This window comes from Xiphophorus couchianus, chromosome 6 (genome assembly GCF_001444195.1).
Source record: "Xiphophorus couchianus chromosome 6, X_couchianus-1.0, whole genome shotgun sequence".
Lineage (NCBI taxonomy): Eukaryota > Metazoa > Chordata > Actinopteri > Cyprinodontiformes > Poeciliidae > Xiphophorus > Xiphophorus couchianus.
In genome coordinates this window covers 1,052,094-1,069,640 of record NC_040233.1, presented here as the reverse complement: position 1 = coordinate 1,069,640, position 17,547 = coordinate 1,052,094, and the positions used below count along the sequence as shown (strand labels likewise).

The window sequence follows — 17,547 nt, the reverse complement described above, 5'->3', positions numbered from 1 at the left end:
AAGATAGAAGAAAAATATACTATAATTAATAATTATATGTTCAAAGTAGCATTAATTGGGGCCTGCCCATAGCAATGCATAAGGAGAGTAGTGACTGACTTACGAAGCAAGTTATAAAATGACTAATGAAGCTAATGACTACTATTTAGCTAAGCTTAGCATAGATGCTAATTTTTAGCATCAGAACGCTGGGTCCAAACCGACGGGCACACTTTGGCAGGCCCCAGTTAAATTTCTTCAGGAATTTTCTAGTTTACTTTATGTTCATCATGAAAACCACAACACTAGCACATTGCATACAATGTCTCATGGGAAAGAATAGATTCCAACGTTTGTCATGCATCAACACCAAACAGTCAAATATTCGTAAAACAATACGCTTCGTCTATCAGTGAGTTGCACTTACGTCTAAATGTTTCCTCAGGTTTGACATAGATTGCTTCTTGATAGCCGGCAAACTCTTCTTGCACTGCACGGTTAAATTTGAGCCGTTTTCACATATGTAAATGAAATGCTCCTTATATTTCCAGTGCTGGAAGGCTGTCATTTTTGATGCGCTGCTTGAGCTGAAATGGAACCGTCCGCTGCTTGCTGTTCCTCCAGGAGGCTCCACCAGCACAGGATGGAACATCAGAGTGGCATTGCGGCTGGCAGATATGATAGAGACAAGGAGCCGTAGCGGGAAAAGGCGATATAGGGCGCAAAGCAATAAAAATATCATTACATATTTCGCAAAGGTTTTTGTTCATATTTTTTTTTAAATGTAACTAAATTTGTAATTCTTAATATTTTCGGAAGTAACTGTAACTGAATTACATGTTTTCTCATTGTAACTGTAACGAATTACAGTTACTCTTTTTTTGTAATTAAATTACGTAACGTCGTTACATGTAATCCGTTACTACCCAACACTGCCAATGGCCATGCTAACTTGCCTGAGCATTGATGGAAGCCTCCGCTCTCAGGAAGAAGCTGCAGCATAGCAAAAACCAAGCGCATACACAAGCCTTATTGACAGCACTAAGGCACTCCCAGGAGGCATTCCAGGCTTTGATTGGCTGTTCCTAGTTATTACTGGGAGTACTGGGAAATGACAACTTGATCTCACAGATTATCTGCCTCATACCAAACTGTCACGACATTGTGACAGTTTCAACAAATCTGTAGAAGCACTAATGCTTTTCATTTTCATTTGGTAACACCTCTATTGGCTGAGAGGCATTGCCAAAAGCGAGCAGAGAGTCCGACCAGAGACTAAGTGTGAATGTGAGAAGTTTTGAGTACAAGCGTTCAGAGGTGGGGACTCGAGTCACATGACTTGGACTCGAGTCAGACTCGAGTCGTTAAAATCACGACTTGAGACTTGACTTGAAAAAATGCTCAAAGACTCGGACTTGACTTTGACTTTCATGCCATTGACTTGGGACTTGACTCGACTTGAAGCTGTTTACTTGAAAAGACTTGATATTTTTTTACTCAAAGTCTTAAAATTTAAAACACATTATTTATAAAGTGGCGTCATTAATTAACGTCACTCATTCCGTATCAATATGCGCAGACCGTCACTATGGTTTTCCTCTCTCCTTATGTATGTATGTGTACGTAGCTGCAGTACAACCAATCAAATTAACAGGATTTGGACGTTTAAAAAACCGCGGCAAAGCTACAGAGCTCAGGGAACGAAATACGAAATAACAGCTCGAATATGCTTCCGCGAGTAATTTCTTTTGGCTACGTAGGTTATGAACTTTCGACAAAAAACGAACTGCAACTTGTAAAACATGCAAGAAGAGAATATCGGATGGAGATGCCACGACGTCCAACTTTGTCCGGCATTTGAAGCTTCACAAAGATCGGTAGGTGGCGCTTTTCTTTTGCTGTAAGATAGCTGACTTTAGCTAACTTCGTGTTAGCATGTGTACTCCGGGTTAAATTGGTGATTATTTACCATAAATCCGGTCCTTCAAATGCCTCCACAAATAATGTGCACCGTGTTAGCTCAGGAAGCCGGTGGATAGTGAGCGGGGCTCCGGAACAGAAAGCAGATTCTGGACCTGAACACAGGGAACAGAGTCTCTCTGTCCCATCATGATGATGAGCCGGGTCTAGTATCATCTAAGGATGGTTGGTGTATTTGAAGACATCTACGTTGGGAAATTATATTGACAATATATTGTTTTGACAGGTGAGAGAAAAGAGGAAAAAACTGCTGTTATGGTTCTTTGTATTGTGCTGTGGAAATGTCAGCATTTTCGTCTTTTTTATTGAATATCAAGTTTAACAGAACTGGGCAATAAAGTGGTCCAATTTAAAAATGTTTTTTATACTTTGTGTTCAGCTACACATGTTCTATCATTTGAGATAAATACATATTTTAAAACGAACAAATGGTCTATTATTTGAATTTTATGTATAATTGCAAATTATAAAAAATAAAATAAAATAAAAACGACTCGAAATGACTTGAAATTAAAGGTTCCTGACTTGAGACTTGACTCGGACTTGAGGACAGAGACTTGAGACTTACTTGAGACTTGACTCGGACTTGAGGACAGAGACTTGAGACTTACTTGAGACTTGACTCGGACTTGAGGACAGAGACTTGAGACTTACTTGAGACTTGCAACACAGTGACTTGGTCACACCTCTGCAAGCGTTACACGTTTTGAGAAGAAAGACATGAAATCCTGCTTTCAGACTGACAATGTGTGCTCTTGGATTATAGCAGAAAAATTCCCTCAGGATAGGAAGCTTGCATAGTTTTGTGAAAATGTAAATTCTGCTAAATGTATCAGAGGTAAGATCAAATTTCAAATGGTATAATCTCAATAACACATTTTTGAGGAACACCTGGAAAATGAAATGATGACTTTTGTTAAAAAGATATAGCAAAAGAACCCTCACCGAATCACTTTTGACCCACTTATCTGTCTACGAGCTAATGTGAACAAAATGAGCAAATTCTCTGGAACTAAAGTGGTTTATGGTGAGTCTGATCTGGGTCAGGCCACAAAGCTTCTCAGTTGTCAAGGCAACAAGAGCTCAAGCTGTTTGTTTCTTACAAAAGAACCACTGATGAGAAGAATAGCTTGTTTTAATTTCCAGACCACAAACCTTTTTCAGACTACATGCAATTCCAATGTGTTACTCACTGCTTTGTCCTCACTTAGTCCTCCTCAGAAATACAAATTACTGAAACTCAAGTTTCCCAATTTTCAAATGAATGTGTAGAATTAGTCATAAGGCATTCATGCTCTTCAACACGGACTTTTAGGGAGGAATTCAGACTGAGCCCCATATGTGCAAACATGTGGAAAGAATCAGCACACAGCAGGCGGACCCTGAATGTTCCCCTAGCTCCACCTCACTGCAGCTCCCACGCTCTCTGCCCTGCTACATAAAAACAGTCTGAGCCGCTGAAAACCAGATGAGCTTCTTTTCAGCTCAGGTAGTTAGTGAAGTTACCACAGATTGCCTTGGAACGTATTCTAGTGTGTTAACATGGCTTGTATAAAAACTCTGCTGTCTGTGGGAGCATGTATGACTGCTTGGAGCATGACCACAGGTAAGTCATGAGATCATTGTTTTCTTCTGTTCTGGTACAAGTCATCTGCACCAGCCTCTCTATGAAAACTCCACAAAGTGCACTTGAAATGGTGCTGTCATGTTTATGGTTTACTTCTGTTGGATACCATGCCATTACTGAGTATAACTAGTCTATTGGTCTGTAAGAGAGAAGTTCAATCGTCTGCAAACAACCTAAGTAATTTAACAATGAGGTACATTTTATTTACATAGTTGGATGATATTAGGTTGGAAATTGTCTGAATGTTTACTGACTTGCCAGTGTATCCCTGTGAATAAACAGCCTTCTCAGAAACCTACCGGTCAGACCTTATATGATTTAGTTTATCTTCAGGAACTGTTTAACTTTTTCTCCTTTCTGGTGTTCCACCTCACATTGGATTCAGAGTAAAAAGTTCATGTTTATTCTGCCTGTTGAAGGAATACAGAGGAACATAACATTTTCAGCATGTGATACCCTGCTTTTTATTGAACCCTTTCATTGATCCACCTGCGGATTCAGGTAAAAGCTTTACTTTTAGCAGAAATAAAACACTATGGTCAGCACTTATCAGTCTGTTTAACTGATCTGTAACAGATTATAATTCTGTGGGTGGAGATCTTGATAAATGGCTTGTACTTGTGCTGTATCAAGACCAGAGGACCCCACACTACATTCAGTCAGTCACTCATTCACACAAAGATTCATACACTCAGACTAACAGAGCCTGACAGACTGACTGAGGAGTGTATGACTGATAGTGACACGTTTGGTCAAGGTCAGAATGACAGAAGTGGAAAGAGCGGAGATGGAACTGGCAACCTGTCGATTGCAGGACAAACTCTTACCACTGTCGCCACATTGCCTCATAGTAACGTTAGCATCAGTATTAAAGATGCAGTATAAAAAATATCTTTTATACATTTGCTAAAACTATCACCAGGTTGTGACAGTATAATATAACACAGATAATCTGTGAAAAAAATTAAGGTCCTCAGCCTTCTCCCTGTGGACCGGCCATAAAATACACAGCTACATCAAAAACAACCAGTCAGAACCAGAAAGAGGGTTTTAGTGATGTCAATTCACAGATAGTTCACCACAGCAGAGCCTGCCATGAATGCTAAAGCTAGTTTGTATGCCCAACAATGATGGCAGATTAACAGTTTTTCTGGAACACTAAGCTGTTTCTCTGCAATTAGCACAATGAGCAGCATGTAGATGAGGTTGATTGATAGCACTAAGACCCTCCTACTGGTTCTGATTGGTTGTTTGTGACCAGGGTGCATTTCTTTGGACGGAATTAATAGGGAGAAGGTGGAGAAGCTTGATCTTGTCTTATATTTTACTGTCATGGGCTGCACAGTGGCGCAGTTGGTAGCACTGTTGCCTTGCAGCAAGAAGGTCCTGGGTTCGATTCCCTGCCCGGGTTTTTCTGCATGGAGTTTGCATGTGTGCATGGTGAGTTCTCTCCAGGTACTCCCGCTTCCTCCCACAGTCTTTTTGAGATAAAGAAAGTTCCTACAGGGTTTTGAAAAGTCACCAAGTGTGCAAGAGTGCTTCCCTTTTTCTGACCACAGCCCTGTGTGAACCCCTCCTACCGGGTAATGCCGGTCAGTGGTGGTTCTCAAATGAATGGCACCCTTGCGAAGCCCCTCCCTCTACTCAACCAATTAAAATGCAAGAAAGTATCTGAGAATTTTCTAATGTCACCCAAATAGCCTACATTAAAAACCACAAGTGGTGTCAAAAAAAGTTACAAATATTATACTATATGGATATCTATATGTAATTAGACAGAGATAGTGCAATTTATGGTATTTTTCCTTCACCTTTGATGACACTGCATCTTCATGGACACAAAATTGTTGAACAGCATCATCTGATTTCATTTGAACTTTTTTAGACTGCCAAGTCTTCTAGAAAACAGAACCTGGTTTTTTTTTAGCAAGAAAAGGCAAAACTTGGACCATTGTTCATCGAATGTTTTGTTCCATTACTTGTACATTAAATTTAAAATGGTGGTGAATGTATGTTTAATGAAAGTGTATCAAGCATAACGTGTTGAGTATTTTACTCTCAAACAGAAGAAAATAAGGAAGGAAGATCATAGAATCACAAAACGTAAAGCCACATATCATAATGCTAAACTTTCAGTGAAAGGAGTAAAAAACGCTTCCATTCTAAAGAGACAAATATTTTCTGTTCATATTTCCAGGTGACACTTCTGTTCCCAAAGCACAGAATGTTCATTGGACATCTCTAGATTTTCAAACTATTCTCAAATGGACTGTTGAAGAGTCTGAGCATACATATACCGTCATGTACTCTGAAAAGTAAGTGAGGACACATTTTTTTTATCCTGCCTTTAATGATCAGTTGTTGCCTGTTAGACTTAGGCAGAGTCACATGACTTGGAATCTAGATTCCATGACTTAAGTCACAAAATTGTGACTTCAGACTTAACTTGATAAAACCTCAAAAGACTTAGGACTTGACTTATACTTTCATACCAATGACTTAAGACTTCAATTGAATGTGAAACATTTTACTTGAAAAGACTTGAGATCTTAAAATAAGTAGAAAGTTTGTTTTCTGTCTGGTTTCATGGGTATGCCAGGCACGTAATAATTAAACTGTTCCAGGTGAAGGGTTCAGCCCAGCGCATAGTCCTAACCATTTTCCAGCAATTCCACCTCCTGTGGACTGCTTCTACTGTTCCGTTTATCTGCTTTCATTCTGCATACTACAAAGAAAGCAAAGATGATGACAGTGCTGGCGATGTCTGTTCATCCAGAGCTATCCAAGAGGTTTGGGAAAAGTTGGGAAAGAAAAAAAGATGATTTGTGCACAGAGTCATCCAAATGTCCGATAGGTTACAGCAGCACCATTCTATACAATAGTGTTAATGCATTTTCAGTAAGACTTTAAATGCAGACCAGAATGTTCCTCCAGACCTGTTGGTAATTTCAAGCTGGTGACAGTTGAGACAACTGTCACCAGCGCAGCGTGAGTGCTGCCAGGTGGCGGCACCGTTTGGCTGGTCCATGTTAGCTCAGACTGTGGGGTGAACTTGATCTGGTGCAGAACAGTGCAGTGGCAGGACAATGTGTGTGGGACCATGGTTTTTTGCTCAGCTCCAGCATTCCAGTAAGGATGGGAAGCAGTGACAGGTGGTTAGCAACGTCGGCTCAGCAACTGAAATAGAGACAGCATCCTCTCTGCTGAGCTTTAATAGGCCAGGGTCAAGGCTAGAATAGAATCACCAACTGTATGTACTCTGGATTCAGGGATACTTCAAAGTCGCTGTGCCTCACTTCGCCAGCAAACACAGAGCTCTCACACGCTAATCTATGTCTCACCAATTCATTCCCCTTCCTTCAGAATGTCCATTAGGAAGATATAAACTGAAAGTAGGTAAATTCAATGCATTCTGGGATTAACAGTTTTTGTACCAGTCTCATTATTCCTTTTTCAAAGACTCAACATCATTCCGTCCTTCTTGCCTGGAGAGCCAAAGGTGTACATGGCAAGTCTCTGAGCTTTGGGTCTTAACCTAAAGTGCATCTGAGCAGGTAGATGCTGCAGTAATCATTTCCATTAAAATCAACTCTACAACAAAGCCTGTTTTGATACAGATGAATAAATAATTAGATTTGTTAATTTAAGGATTTGATCTTTATCAAGTAATATTATAAATCAGGGATTTACTGTTGCAGTTGGTTGACATGGGGAATATTTGCAATGTCTATAGGAAATTGATTTATTTTGTCTTTTATTCTGGATAATATTTTTTTTCCTGTTTTGTGACAGTTGAATTTTTTTTGGTAAATATTTCCAGAAAAAAGCAACATCACTAGTAATGTTCCAGCATTTTGAAGTTCAGCTTCTATCACTGGTTGTTCAGACAATCAACAACACTTTTCAAAATTATTTTAACAATTCAAATGTTATGAATTATCACCCAGTAATTAATAAAAGTAATTGATCAAATGACTTGTTTAATACTTAAAATCAAAAGTCTAGGATTTTATCTTGACTTGGTGCTTGCATGCGTTTACTAGGGACTTCACTTGAAATTTGACTTGAGATTTACTTGTGACTTACAAAACAATGACTTCGTCTAACCTCTTCTTGTTTACAACATCTGCTGTTTGTTTCTTTGGTCTAAAATAATTGTCTTGTCGTGTTTGGAGGTTTTTCTTCTGCTAAAATGTAATTTTGTCATAAACCTTTCAGAGATCACAACTGGATGGATGTTGATAACTGCTTCAGCATGTCAGAGACTGAATGTGATTTGACTCAACAGCTTGAAGCATCGAACAAGTGAGACCTTATTGATGACATTTAAAACTTTTCACAGTTTATTTTATAAAATAAATATATTTTTCTCAGAGAATTTTATTTTTTAATTGCCTTTTCTATCACCATTTTTTCATTATGATGAGTTAAAGTAACTTCTACCATTTCTTGTAAAACTAGAGAGAGAGACAAAGGCACCTTTAATGAACACTTGAAGGGATTTAATTTGGAATTTGATACATGAGTGTAATATTCTTTTATGAAAGAAGTTGAAATGTTCTAGAAAAACTTTAGAAAGGACAACATTTCTTAAAAATCAACATAAACCTTGGTAGTTCAGGAATATTCACCTTTTATTCTATAAGTCTACATGTATATGTGTTGCATCAGGTCTGAAGAAATGAAATTAGTAGCTATGACTATTATCTTCCTGCTGCTTCCTGTCTTTGTTAATTCAATGTTTTCTGCTCAGGGTGTTAGTTGCTTTGAAAAATATCCCCCCAAAATACCACAGACTTGTAACTGTCTTTGAGACAACATGTGCTATGAATTGACAACATAAATATAAAATTAATAGAATTAAACTGCCTGATCAAATTTCAGTGAAATATAGACAGGAACTGATGCGCTAAGGTTTGCTGCCTGCATCACAACCGTGTAACACTTGAGCGGCTTTAAAAGTCAGAGTAAATGCTGAAGTTAAACTCAGTCAGGCAAACTGTACGAGTTTGGATGGGGGTTGGCAGCTGCTCAGTACAGAACAAACAAACCCCAGAAAGAGAGAAAATTTAGGAAAGATTTTCTGTCTTCACAGGAACTATGAAGCTGATATCAGAGCAGACTCTGACCACCTTGCTGATAAGTTTGGCTTGGACTATGACTTTCCTCACACCTATGCCCCAATGTTTAACCCCTACAAAGAGAGTAGGTATCACATTACCAAACACCCACACACAGACATGTGAGCACTTGACAGCTTTTGCATTTTCTTCCATTTATGACTTTCTTGCTAATCCAAATTCCATTCTCATCCAATAACAGTTCATGACTAAAACTTCCCCTCCAGCTTCAATCCCTTTTCATCAAAGACCATAATCTGGCTCCACCTCTTTTGCATAGAGCTTTTCTCCTCATTATTTTACCCAAAATGTTAATTGAAACATGAAAGTCAAGAACAGACACTAAAAGTTATGTTCATCAACTTATCTTCTGTTCTCTCGATAATGTAGTGCATTTTATCACTCATTAGGTTTTCTATGTTCGCTGCTTCTGTTTCCTTTCCTCAAGATTTATTCAAACATTTTCTAAACTGGGAAAGAACTGGGATGCAGTGGTCAACGCGCTTTGACCCTTTAATCCACAGGTGTCAAACTCCAGTCCTCAAGGGCCGCAGACCTACAGTTTTTAGATGTGCCACAGCTACAAAACGCTGGAATGAAATGGCTTCATTACCTCCTCCTTGTGTAGATCATTTCTCCAGAGCCTTAATGACCTAATTATTGTGTTCAGGTGGTGCAGCAGAGACACATCTAAAAGTTGCAGGACTGCGGCCCTTGAGAACTGGAGTTTGACATCCCTGCTTTAATCCTTTTATATTTAATCAAACGAAAATGAAAACTGGCAACTCCAAAAGCTTAAAAACAAAAAAATGTACACTTTTTCTGGCCAGTCCACTGACACTTATCAAATTATCACTTTCAGCCACCAACTTCTAATGTGAAATATCTAAGAGATTACACATAACCGATACACAAAGTGCACAGGTAAACCACATTTTGGCACAAAATCTAATCTGTTCAATCTTTTTAAGTTCAAGATAAGTATACCAATCCACCCCATCCATCCATCATCTTACATGTTTACTCCTAGTAGGGTTGTTGGGGGTGCTGGTGGCCACCCAGCCCTGGACAGGTCGCAGATGGTACATTTAGTTAAAAATAAATTCAGTTTATTTACGTAACACAAATTTACAGCACATCATCTCCAGCCATTTTACAAACATGATCAGTTCAAAGCAATCATGCAACAGATTCCAAATCAACGACATACATTGTAAATTGATTATCAATCCCTGAGGGATTGCTACATGCATTCTCAGTCGGAGGGATTGGCTTTACAGCAATCCCTCCGACTGAGAATGCATGTAGCAACAGTGGAGAGGTAAACTCCCCTTTAACAGGAAGGTACCTCCAACAAAACCAGAACCGGGCTCAGTGTGAGGTTCTATTTGATCAAGTGACAATTGAAGCTACTACTATGACTACTACTATATCTTTAAACAACTTTTAAATACTAACAAAACAAACATATCCTTAATAACCAGGACATGTTTTCCTAGCTGAATACTGTGAGTTACACAAAATGTTAGTATACATATATAAAATTATTTTTATTGTGTTTTACATAGGAAAAAGATAATGGACATGGATACCAGGCATAATAAGTTAAAACACATCAAACTGATCATTATAATTTTTTGACTCAATCAACATTGTAAGCACTAAAAATATGTATTGTTGTGAGTGAGTGAGTGATATGTGGACTCACTTAGCTACTGTACCAGTGACGTGACTTTCCCTGATTCCTAATATGTTAAGCCAGACAAAACATCTCATTATCACTGCTGTCTCATCTCGGTAGGCAATATCAGCGCTTTGGAATTTTCCATCACGGATGTTGATGAGGGCACCGTCATCCTCAACATCACACATCCGCTGACCTCCATCACTGTGGGAGGGAAGCAGCAAACCATCAAGGACATTCTGAAAAATGATCTGAAGTATAAGATCATCTACTCCAAATCTGGAAGCACAGGAGAGGTATGCTGCTTATTTGAGAACAGTATCTATATCAGCGCTTTAGAAACTCTGTTTTATATCAACAGCTGTGATATGATGGTCAACCCCTTCTTGTTTTGAAATGTTTTTAAAACCTCAGTTCAGTGAAACATATATCACACACACACGCCTACCCACACACGCACACACACACACACACACACATATATGTATATACATATACATATATGCATGTATGAGTGTGTGTGTGGGGGGGAGGGGGTGTGTGTGTGTTTGTGTGTGTACAACAAATTACAAAAACATACATAATGAATTAATGAGGCTTAAAGCAAGCAAGAGAACAAAAGATAGAATTGGGAAAAGGAAAAATACAACAAAGTTGGGCAGATTACATGAAAAATTAAATTCAACTTCATAAAGTCTTTAAGGCTTTTGCATTGGTACAGTACTTTAAAGAAGACAAATATGAAGATACATAGGTAAAAACAGGCATTCAATTTGGGTTTTGACTTGAGAAAGTTACAGCAGTGGATATTCAATTTTGCTAAATTAACATTAAGTTTACAACAAAGATTTTATTTCTTGGAGTTTTCAAACAGAAGAAACCACCTGACATAGTTGTAAAGTTAAACAGTACATCTATTATCAAGTTTCTTTTTAGAAATAAAAAATATATTTCTAAAACATTTGAATAAGAGAGGTCCCAGAAAGGATGAATGATGGTTTCCTCAGAGTTGCTGTAAAATGAACTTTTGGCCGATATCTAAATATTGCAATATTATCATGATAACATCTATGCAGAATCCTTAGAGACACTTTTTGAATCTTATTAGCCATGAAGTATTTTTTGCTATAACCAAACATCACTAAAAATATTGTCTCAGAAAAATGTAGAAGCTGAATTGCTTATACAGTATGGTCTCTTAATTTAGCGAGATCTAGATTTTGAACCTAAATGTGCGAGTTTATGAAAGACAAATTTAGAGCAGTAAGTTGTTTTAACTTTTTATTAATTTTGTTAAACCTTCAAGAGTTGGATAAACTAGAGTTTTTAGGTTAGTACTTAAAAAAACTGAAAGAAGAAAAAGACAGAAATGGGAAATATTTCCCAGTGTGCTTAGCAGCGTGTTTTTGTCTCCGGTGTGGCACCGTGAATGAGATGGAAGTGTGTTACATTGATCTAACTCTTGTGTGTCATTAAAGCAAATGTTGGTTTTATTGCTACTAACAGATTGTAAAGCTTGAGAATTCACACTAAATGTTTTGGAGCAGAATTCATTGTGATGTTTAATAAAATTTATTTATCAGATCAGAAATTTTGTTCATGTAACTTGAAACAAGAATTTAATGTATCCTAAAGTAAAATAGTAATATAACTTCCTATTGTGAGTAAAACTAATAGAGAAATGTGTGCTTTTTAACTAGGTGAAGGAAGTTTTTTTCTTGCATATTATGAAAAATATTTGGTTTAAATTAATTAATAAAGCCCAGGTGGAACACTGAAGGGCGATCAAAATCAAGCAGAATTGGGTAGCAAGGCAAAGGCTAGGATCATTTACCAGCAGAGTGATCTAAAAAGCTGTTGCAACAGTTAAATAGCTTCCTGATGACCAACTGCTTTGATGTTTTTCAGTCTGGTTTCCATGCTCACCACAGTCCTGAGAATCAAAGTGTTCAGTGGCTTTCATATCAACAGACTGTGGAAGAACCACAGTGCTGGTTCTGTTGGACCTCAGTGTGGTGTTCAACACAATTGACCATAATTATTGAAACATCTAGAAAGCTGGATTGGACTCTCTGATGCAGTACTTAATGGGTTAGGTTAAGTACCAGTTAACTAACCTAACTGGTTAGATAAAGGTTACCAGCCTTTATCTGCTCTGCATCCCCAGAACTAGAACCAGACATGGAGAAGCAGCATTCAGCTTCTATGCACCACACATCTGGAACAAACTTCCAAAAACAACTGAAACACTGAGTTTCTTTAAATCTAAACTGAAATCATATTTTCACAACAATTAACAACTAAATTAAAGTTTAGTCTGTTTTTCAACCAGTCATTGTTTTCCCTTAAGTTTGCAACTGCAGTGTCAGGTTTATTGCTTGCTTTATTTCCTTCCAATCATGTAAATGACTTTGAATTTCTGAAAATGTGCTATGTACAGTAAATGATTGAATCTGGAGAGACTCACAAAGACAAAAGCAGCAATTAGAGAGTTTTATTTGACTTGAAAGTAGGTTCTTTGGCGGTTGGACCCCAGCAGAAGACTTGTATGCTGAGAATCACCACCAGCTTGAATTGACAGCTTAGGACGAGGATTAGAGTCTTCTTCTCCTGGAGCCAGACACTGGTGCTGGAGTAGAGACAGGAAAGGAGGGGAGCCTGGGAAGACGGGGTGGAGGTGGGCAGAAGCACGGTGGTGCAGGTGGATCCATGGATGATGAGCCTTTTAAAGGGATTCTTGATTGAGGATTGGCTGAGGCAGGGACAAAGTGATTGGATGATGCAAGTGAGAATGCATCATCCAATGCAGCCTCACCTGTATAATGGTCTTATGAAGCCACTCATTTGCACTAAAGGCTTCATAATGGCTTTTCCTCTCCACTGGCCTAAAGGAACACTAACATGATTGCAAGAAACCTCTGGCAGAACCAGAACCTGGCTCAGTGTGAGCAGCTATCTGCCATGAGCTGGGGGTTTGAGAAGACAGAGCAGACAAACCCACAAAAGCTTTGATCTAGGTGTATTTCAAATGTTTAAGAAAAGATTGTTTGACTTTCATAAGTTATGAGAAATAAAATGTCAAAACGGTTTCTTGTTTAGCAGTTCTCTTGGTGTCAAAGCTGAGGATCTAAAATGGTTTAAAATATCTAGCTTTTACTCCACAAATAGTACATCAGGTTTAGTTTGAAGTTTATTTTTAGTGGAGTGGATCTTTGTGCTTTCAACGGTGTCAAAAATCTGATTTCTACCTTACAGAAATATAAGATTGCTGACTCCAGCTCAGCAGAAGTTTCAGGACTGGATGCTGGACAGAGCTACTGCTTCATGGTGGCAGCTTTCATTCCCTCCAGACCTAAAGCCACCCAACTTGGAGCCTGGAGCACACAGCAGTGTAGACGAGGAGACACACACTTCACACAAGGTGCTTGCACATGTAGACATAAAACAGAAGCTGAGAAGAGTTAAGTATTTTATCCATAATGTAGTGAAGCAGTAGAGCTATTGTAATTAGTTACTTTCTCTCAAATATCAGTCATTTATGTGTTGGTATATGTGGGTAAAATATGTTTATAAACATCTATTAGATTTCTGTGACCTCTGTTAAGATAAGCAAGATATTTGAGCTGTGAAAATTCACCCACATTAAGCTGCCAGGGAGATTTTACCATCTTGTTGAAGATGGGGTGAATTCAGCCTGGGTGTCTAATGTGTTTAAATACTAACTGCTGCATCTATAGAAAGAAAACAAATGAATGTGAAATTTGCATCTCAGTACCTTACTTTGATGTCTGGAAATTTTAAATTAATAATTTAAGCAGATCATATTCCTGAGCTCTTCCATCTTGGGTGTCTGCAGGCAGGACAGTCATTAAAATGTCCTTCTGTAATATGTAATAAGTATATCTGAAGCTGGGCTCCAGTGTATTAGGCCATGTCGCAAAATATGTATGAGTGAGTGGTAGAACATTAGATTTATGTGAGAAAATTCTCCTATGACTGCTTCAGTATCAGTACAATTTTATAAACGAACATCTCGTGTCAGGCAGGGACCAGAGAAACACAGGTGTTCTCAAAGTGAGCAGGTTTCTTCATACAGCCTGGAATCCAGCCGCTCTGTGGAATCAGACAACCTGGAGTTTCCCCACAAACAGGTTTCCTACATGAAGTATTTTTCTAACTGAGACTCTTTCTGTTCCTGTAGATTTAAGCCTTGGAGCTTGGGTTGGCATCATCTTCATCCTAATCACAGTCATCATTGTCTTCATCACAACAACTATCCTCTGCTGCAGAAGAAATCACAAAAGGCACAAAAACATCCAAACAGCTGAGTCATCAGCTCCTATCTGAGGTGCACAGTATTTTCTGTCTGTCCTTTTTTTTTACATTTATCTGAACACATTTCATGCTTTCTGATAGGAGGATGAATAGAGGTACATGATGAAGAAAATAAGGTTTTCAGTCACCAACTTCAGATTGGTCCTCCTGCTTTATTGTTTATCAATAATAAAGTTAAAACAAATGAATGAACATTCAATTCAGGGAGTCAGAACATTGGATTTCCATTAACAGAAAGTTGCCGGTATTACAGCCAAGGATATGTTAAGTACTTCAGCAGAGCTGTATAGTATTTAGGTCGGTTTTCTGTAAAGCAACAATGACAAATCAGATAAAAGTCCTTGAAAGTAGTTTTCTTTTAGTGTACCAACAATATAAAGAAAAAAGTTGATCTTGTTTATGTGGAATACTCGAATATTTTTTAGTTAAATAGTTTATGAATTCTGTTATGTTTTTTATACATTATGTTCCAATAAAAAAAATAAAAAAAAGATTTCCTCCTTCCTTTGCATTGGACAGACTGAAATGACACTGTGTCGTATAGAGTCACTCCAAATGTGAATGCTGACGAGGCAGGAGGTTGATTATTAACTGTCTTTAGCTGGGTGAGAAAGCCAAGAGGCAGATTGAGGAAAGATGCATAATCAACCTGAGATGAACAGAGACTCAAGGAAACAACAAATCGCCTGGAAAACAGCAACACTGATCTAGGAGAACAAAATACAAATGCACAAAGAACACAAAGAATAAATAAAAAAAACTAAATACTAATAAATAACCTATGGCAAGACTTTTCAACAATAGCGGCGGTTTCTGATATGGGCAACTGCCCAGGGTGGCATCTTGTGGGGGAAGCATGAGCGCCTCCATCCTCCAAAACCCCGAGCCCCCTTCTCTTACAACAGAGAATGCAAATAGTAATAGTAATATTTTGTGTTTGTTCATCATGTTGTTTTTATTATGTAAATCACATCAAAATTCTTATCGCTAAAATGTGCTATACAAATAAACTTGACTTGAATATCACAAGACTTCAGCCGTTATAAATAAACAAGGAAGATGGATCAAGTTCTTTAAGATAATATTTGACATGAATTGGTTCTAAAATACTGACTACGTTGAATTCATGGATTAATAGTGATGAATTCAGTGTTAACACCACAAATAAAATGAGGATCAAATATGTCTGTCAAACTGATGGTTTCACTAACAATACTGGACTTATTGGTAATGGAAAAACTGGGCAGATAAATGGTTGTTATGGTAACCAGTGCAGTTGTAACTGAAGGCAGGACCTGGTAAGTGGACAGCAAACCAAGCTTGAATCAGATTGATTTATCAGCCATTGTGTGTTACAACTCCAAGGTCTTATAAAGACAGACCATGCATTCTATTTCACTTTCAAATATGCAAAATATCTTTAAGGTTTAATGTTTCTCCATGACCTCATCTGTCATTTCGAGCTCCTTATATTAAGACGATGTCTCATGTACAATTCAACTGGCTCTCTAAAGAAATAATCAGACTAGCTGTTGGACTGACAGTTTTATTCCTTGAATACTTCACAAAATGTACCATTTACACAAGAACAGTTTTTTCTATCTGACAGACAAACACATTATTATAGCAGGAAATTGTTCCTCCAACAGGTTCAAACACAAATTCGCTGACTGGCATGTGACTTAACATGGCTTTTAACAAACAAAAAGATCAATGAATAAATAGAGACAGCACTAAATGAGGACACAGATAAAGTGTCAACAACTCATCTGTATGGGTAACATCTTCTGGTTAAAATTGCATTTGCAATCTATAGCATACATAATAAAAAAAGATGGTTTTAGACATTTCCTAAAATGTAACAAAAACCATGCATAGATAGAAAATTTTAATTTCATAACAAAACTATTTGTTCTGTTTATTTATTGGAACTCCCTGTCAGATAATGTAACTTGAAGCAGTTTAAGTCAGGTATATTATCAGGATTCTAACTGCATCAGTTACTTTCACAATACAACTGGGTTATGCAAAAAATTATCTGCAAATTCATGAACACATTAACAAGAAATAGTTCATTAAAGGAAGATAAAGTATAAAATCTTTTATAACATGAAAAGAAGCTTCCACCTCATTGCAGCTCCTACAGTAGAGTTGATGTATTTGTGACTGTCATTGGTAATAGCATTAAACATTTAATTCCTATTGCACTCAATCAATTCTGGACCCTAGTGGCTACATCAGGCAGTGCATCAGCCTTCTTCTGTCCTTTCCAAGAAGCTCTTACGTTTCTCACACCAACAAAAAACATGATTTTTATGTTTAAATATCATGTCCCGTAATAAAAAATATTTTAATATTTCTTGCTTATATATGTAAAATTTGGTGAAAAACAGAAGTTAAAGCTGTCTTTTGTAGTATGACCAATAATTTGAGATTCATGTAGCAGCTTCAGTGTGCTTGAATGAGATATTGCATGTTTACTCTGAAATACACAGATGTTCTAAACTGGTATTGGTCTGGCCAACATCGTGTACATGATGCATATATACTGTACATAACAGAGTAAATATGTTTTGCTTAAAAATATCTCATGCACAATAAAAGAGGAATCATCTGGTTGGCTTGTTCAACTATGTTCATCTGTTGAGTACAATGGAAGATTTTCACACAATGAACTAGAAGCAATAATGTTTCAGAACGACACCTTTTTGTTTTCCACACACATGATGGCTCACAGCCAAACTAAAGGTTAGATCACTTAGCATCCAGCAGAGAATATCTCACTGTTTACAGTTGGAACTTTTCATGTTTTGGTTGCTGTG

The 17,547-nt window shown here is 37.7% G+C and overlaps 1 protein-coding gene across 2 annotated transcripts; it reads left to right on the top strand.

The window, feature by feature from the left end:
* The first annotated feature begins 3,382 nt into the window (after positions 1–3,382).
* LOC114146111 (tissue factor-like) lies at positions 3,383–17,343 on the top strand. Of its 2 annotated transcripts, XM_028019894.1 has the most exons (7): positions 3,383–3,565; positions 5,784–5,901; positions 7,805–7,891; positions 8,682–8,791; positions 10,508–10,686; positions 13,646–13,811; positions 14,592–17,343. In XM_028019894.1, exons 1-7 carry the CDS (start codon positions 3,502–3,504, stop codon positions 14,735–14,737), a joined length of 870 nt encoding a protein of 289 aa, XP_027875695.1. In that variant the 5' UTR covers positions 3,383–3,501; the 3' UTR covers positions 14,738–17,343. The 2 variants fall into 2 exon arrangements, with proteins under 2 accessions (XP_027875695.1, XP_027875696.1); XM_028019895.1 differs by lacking the exon at positions 5,784–5,901.
* The last annotated feature ends 204 nt before the right edge of the window (positions 17,344–17,547 follow it).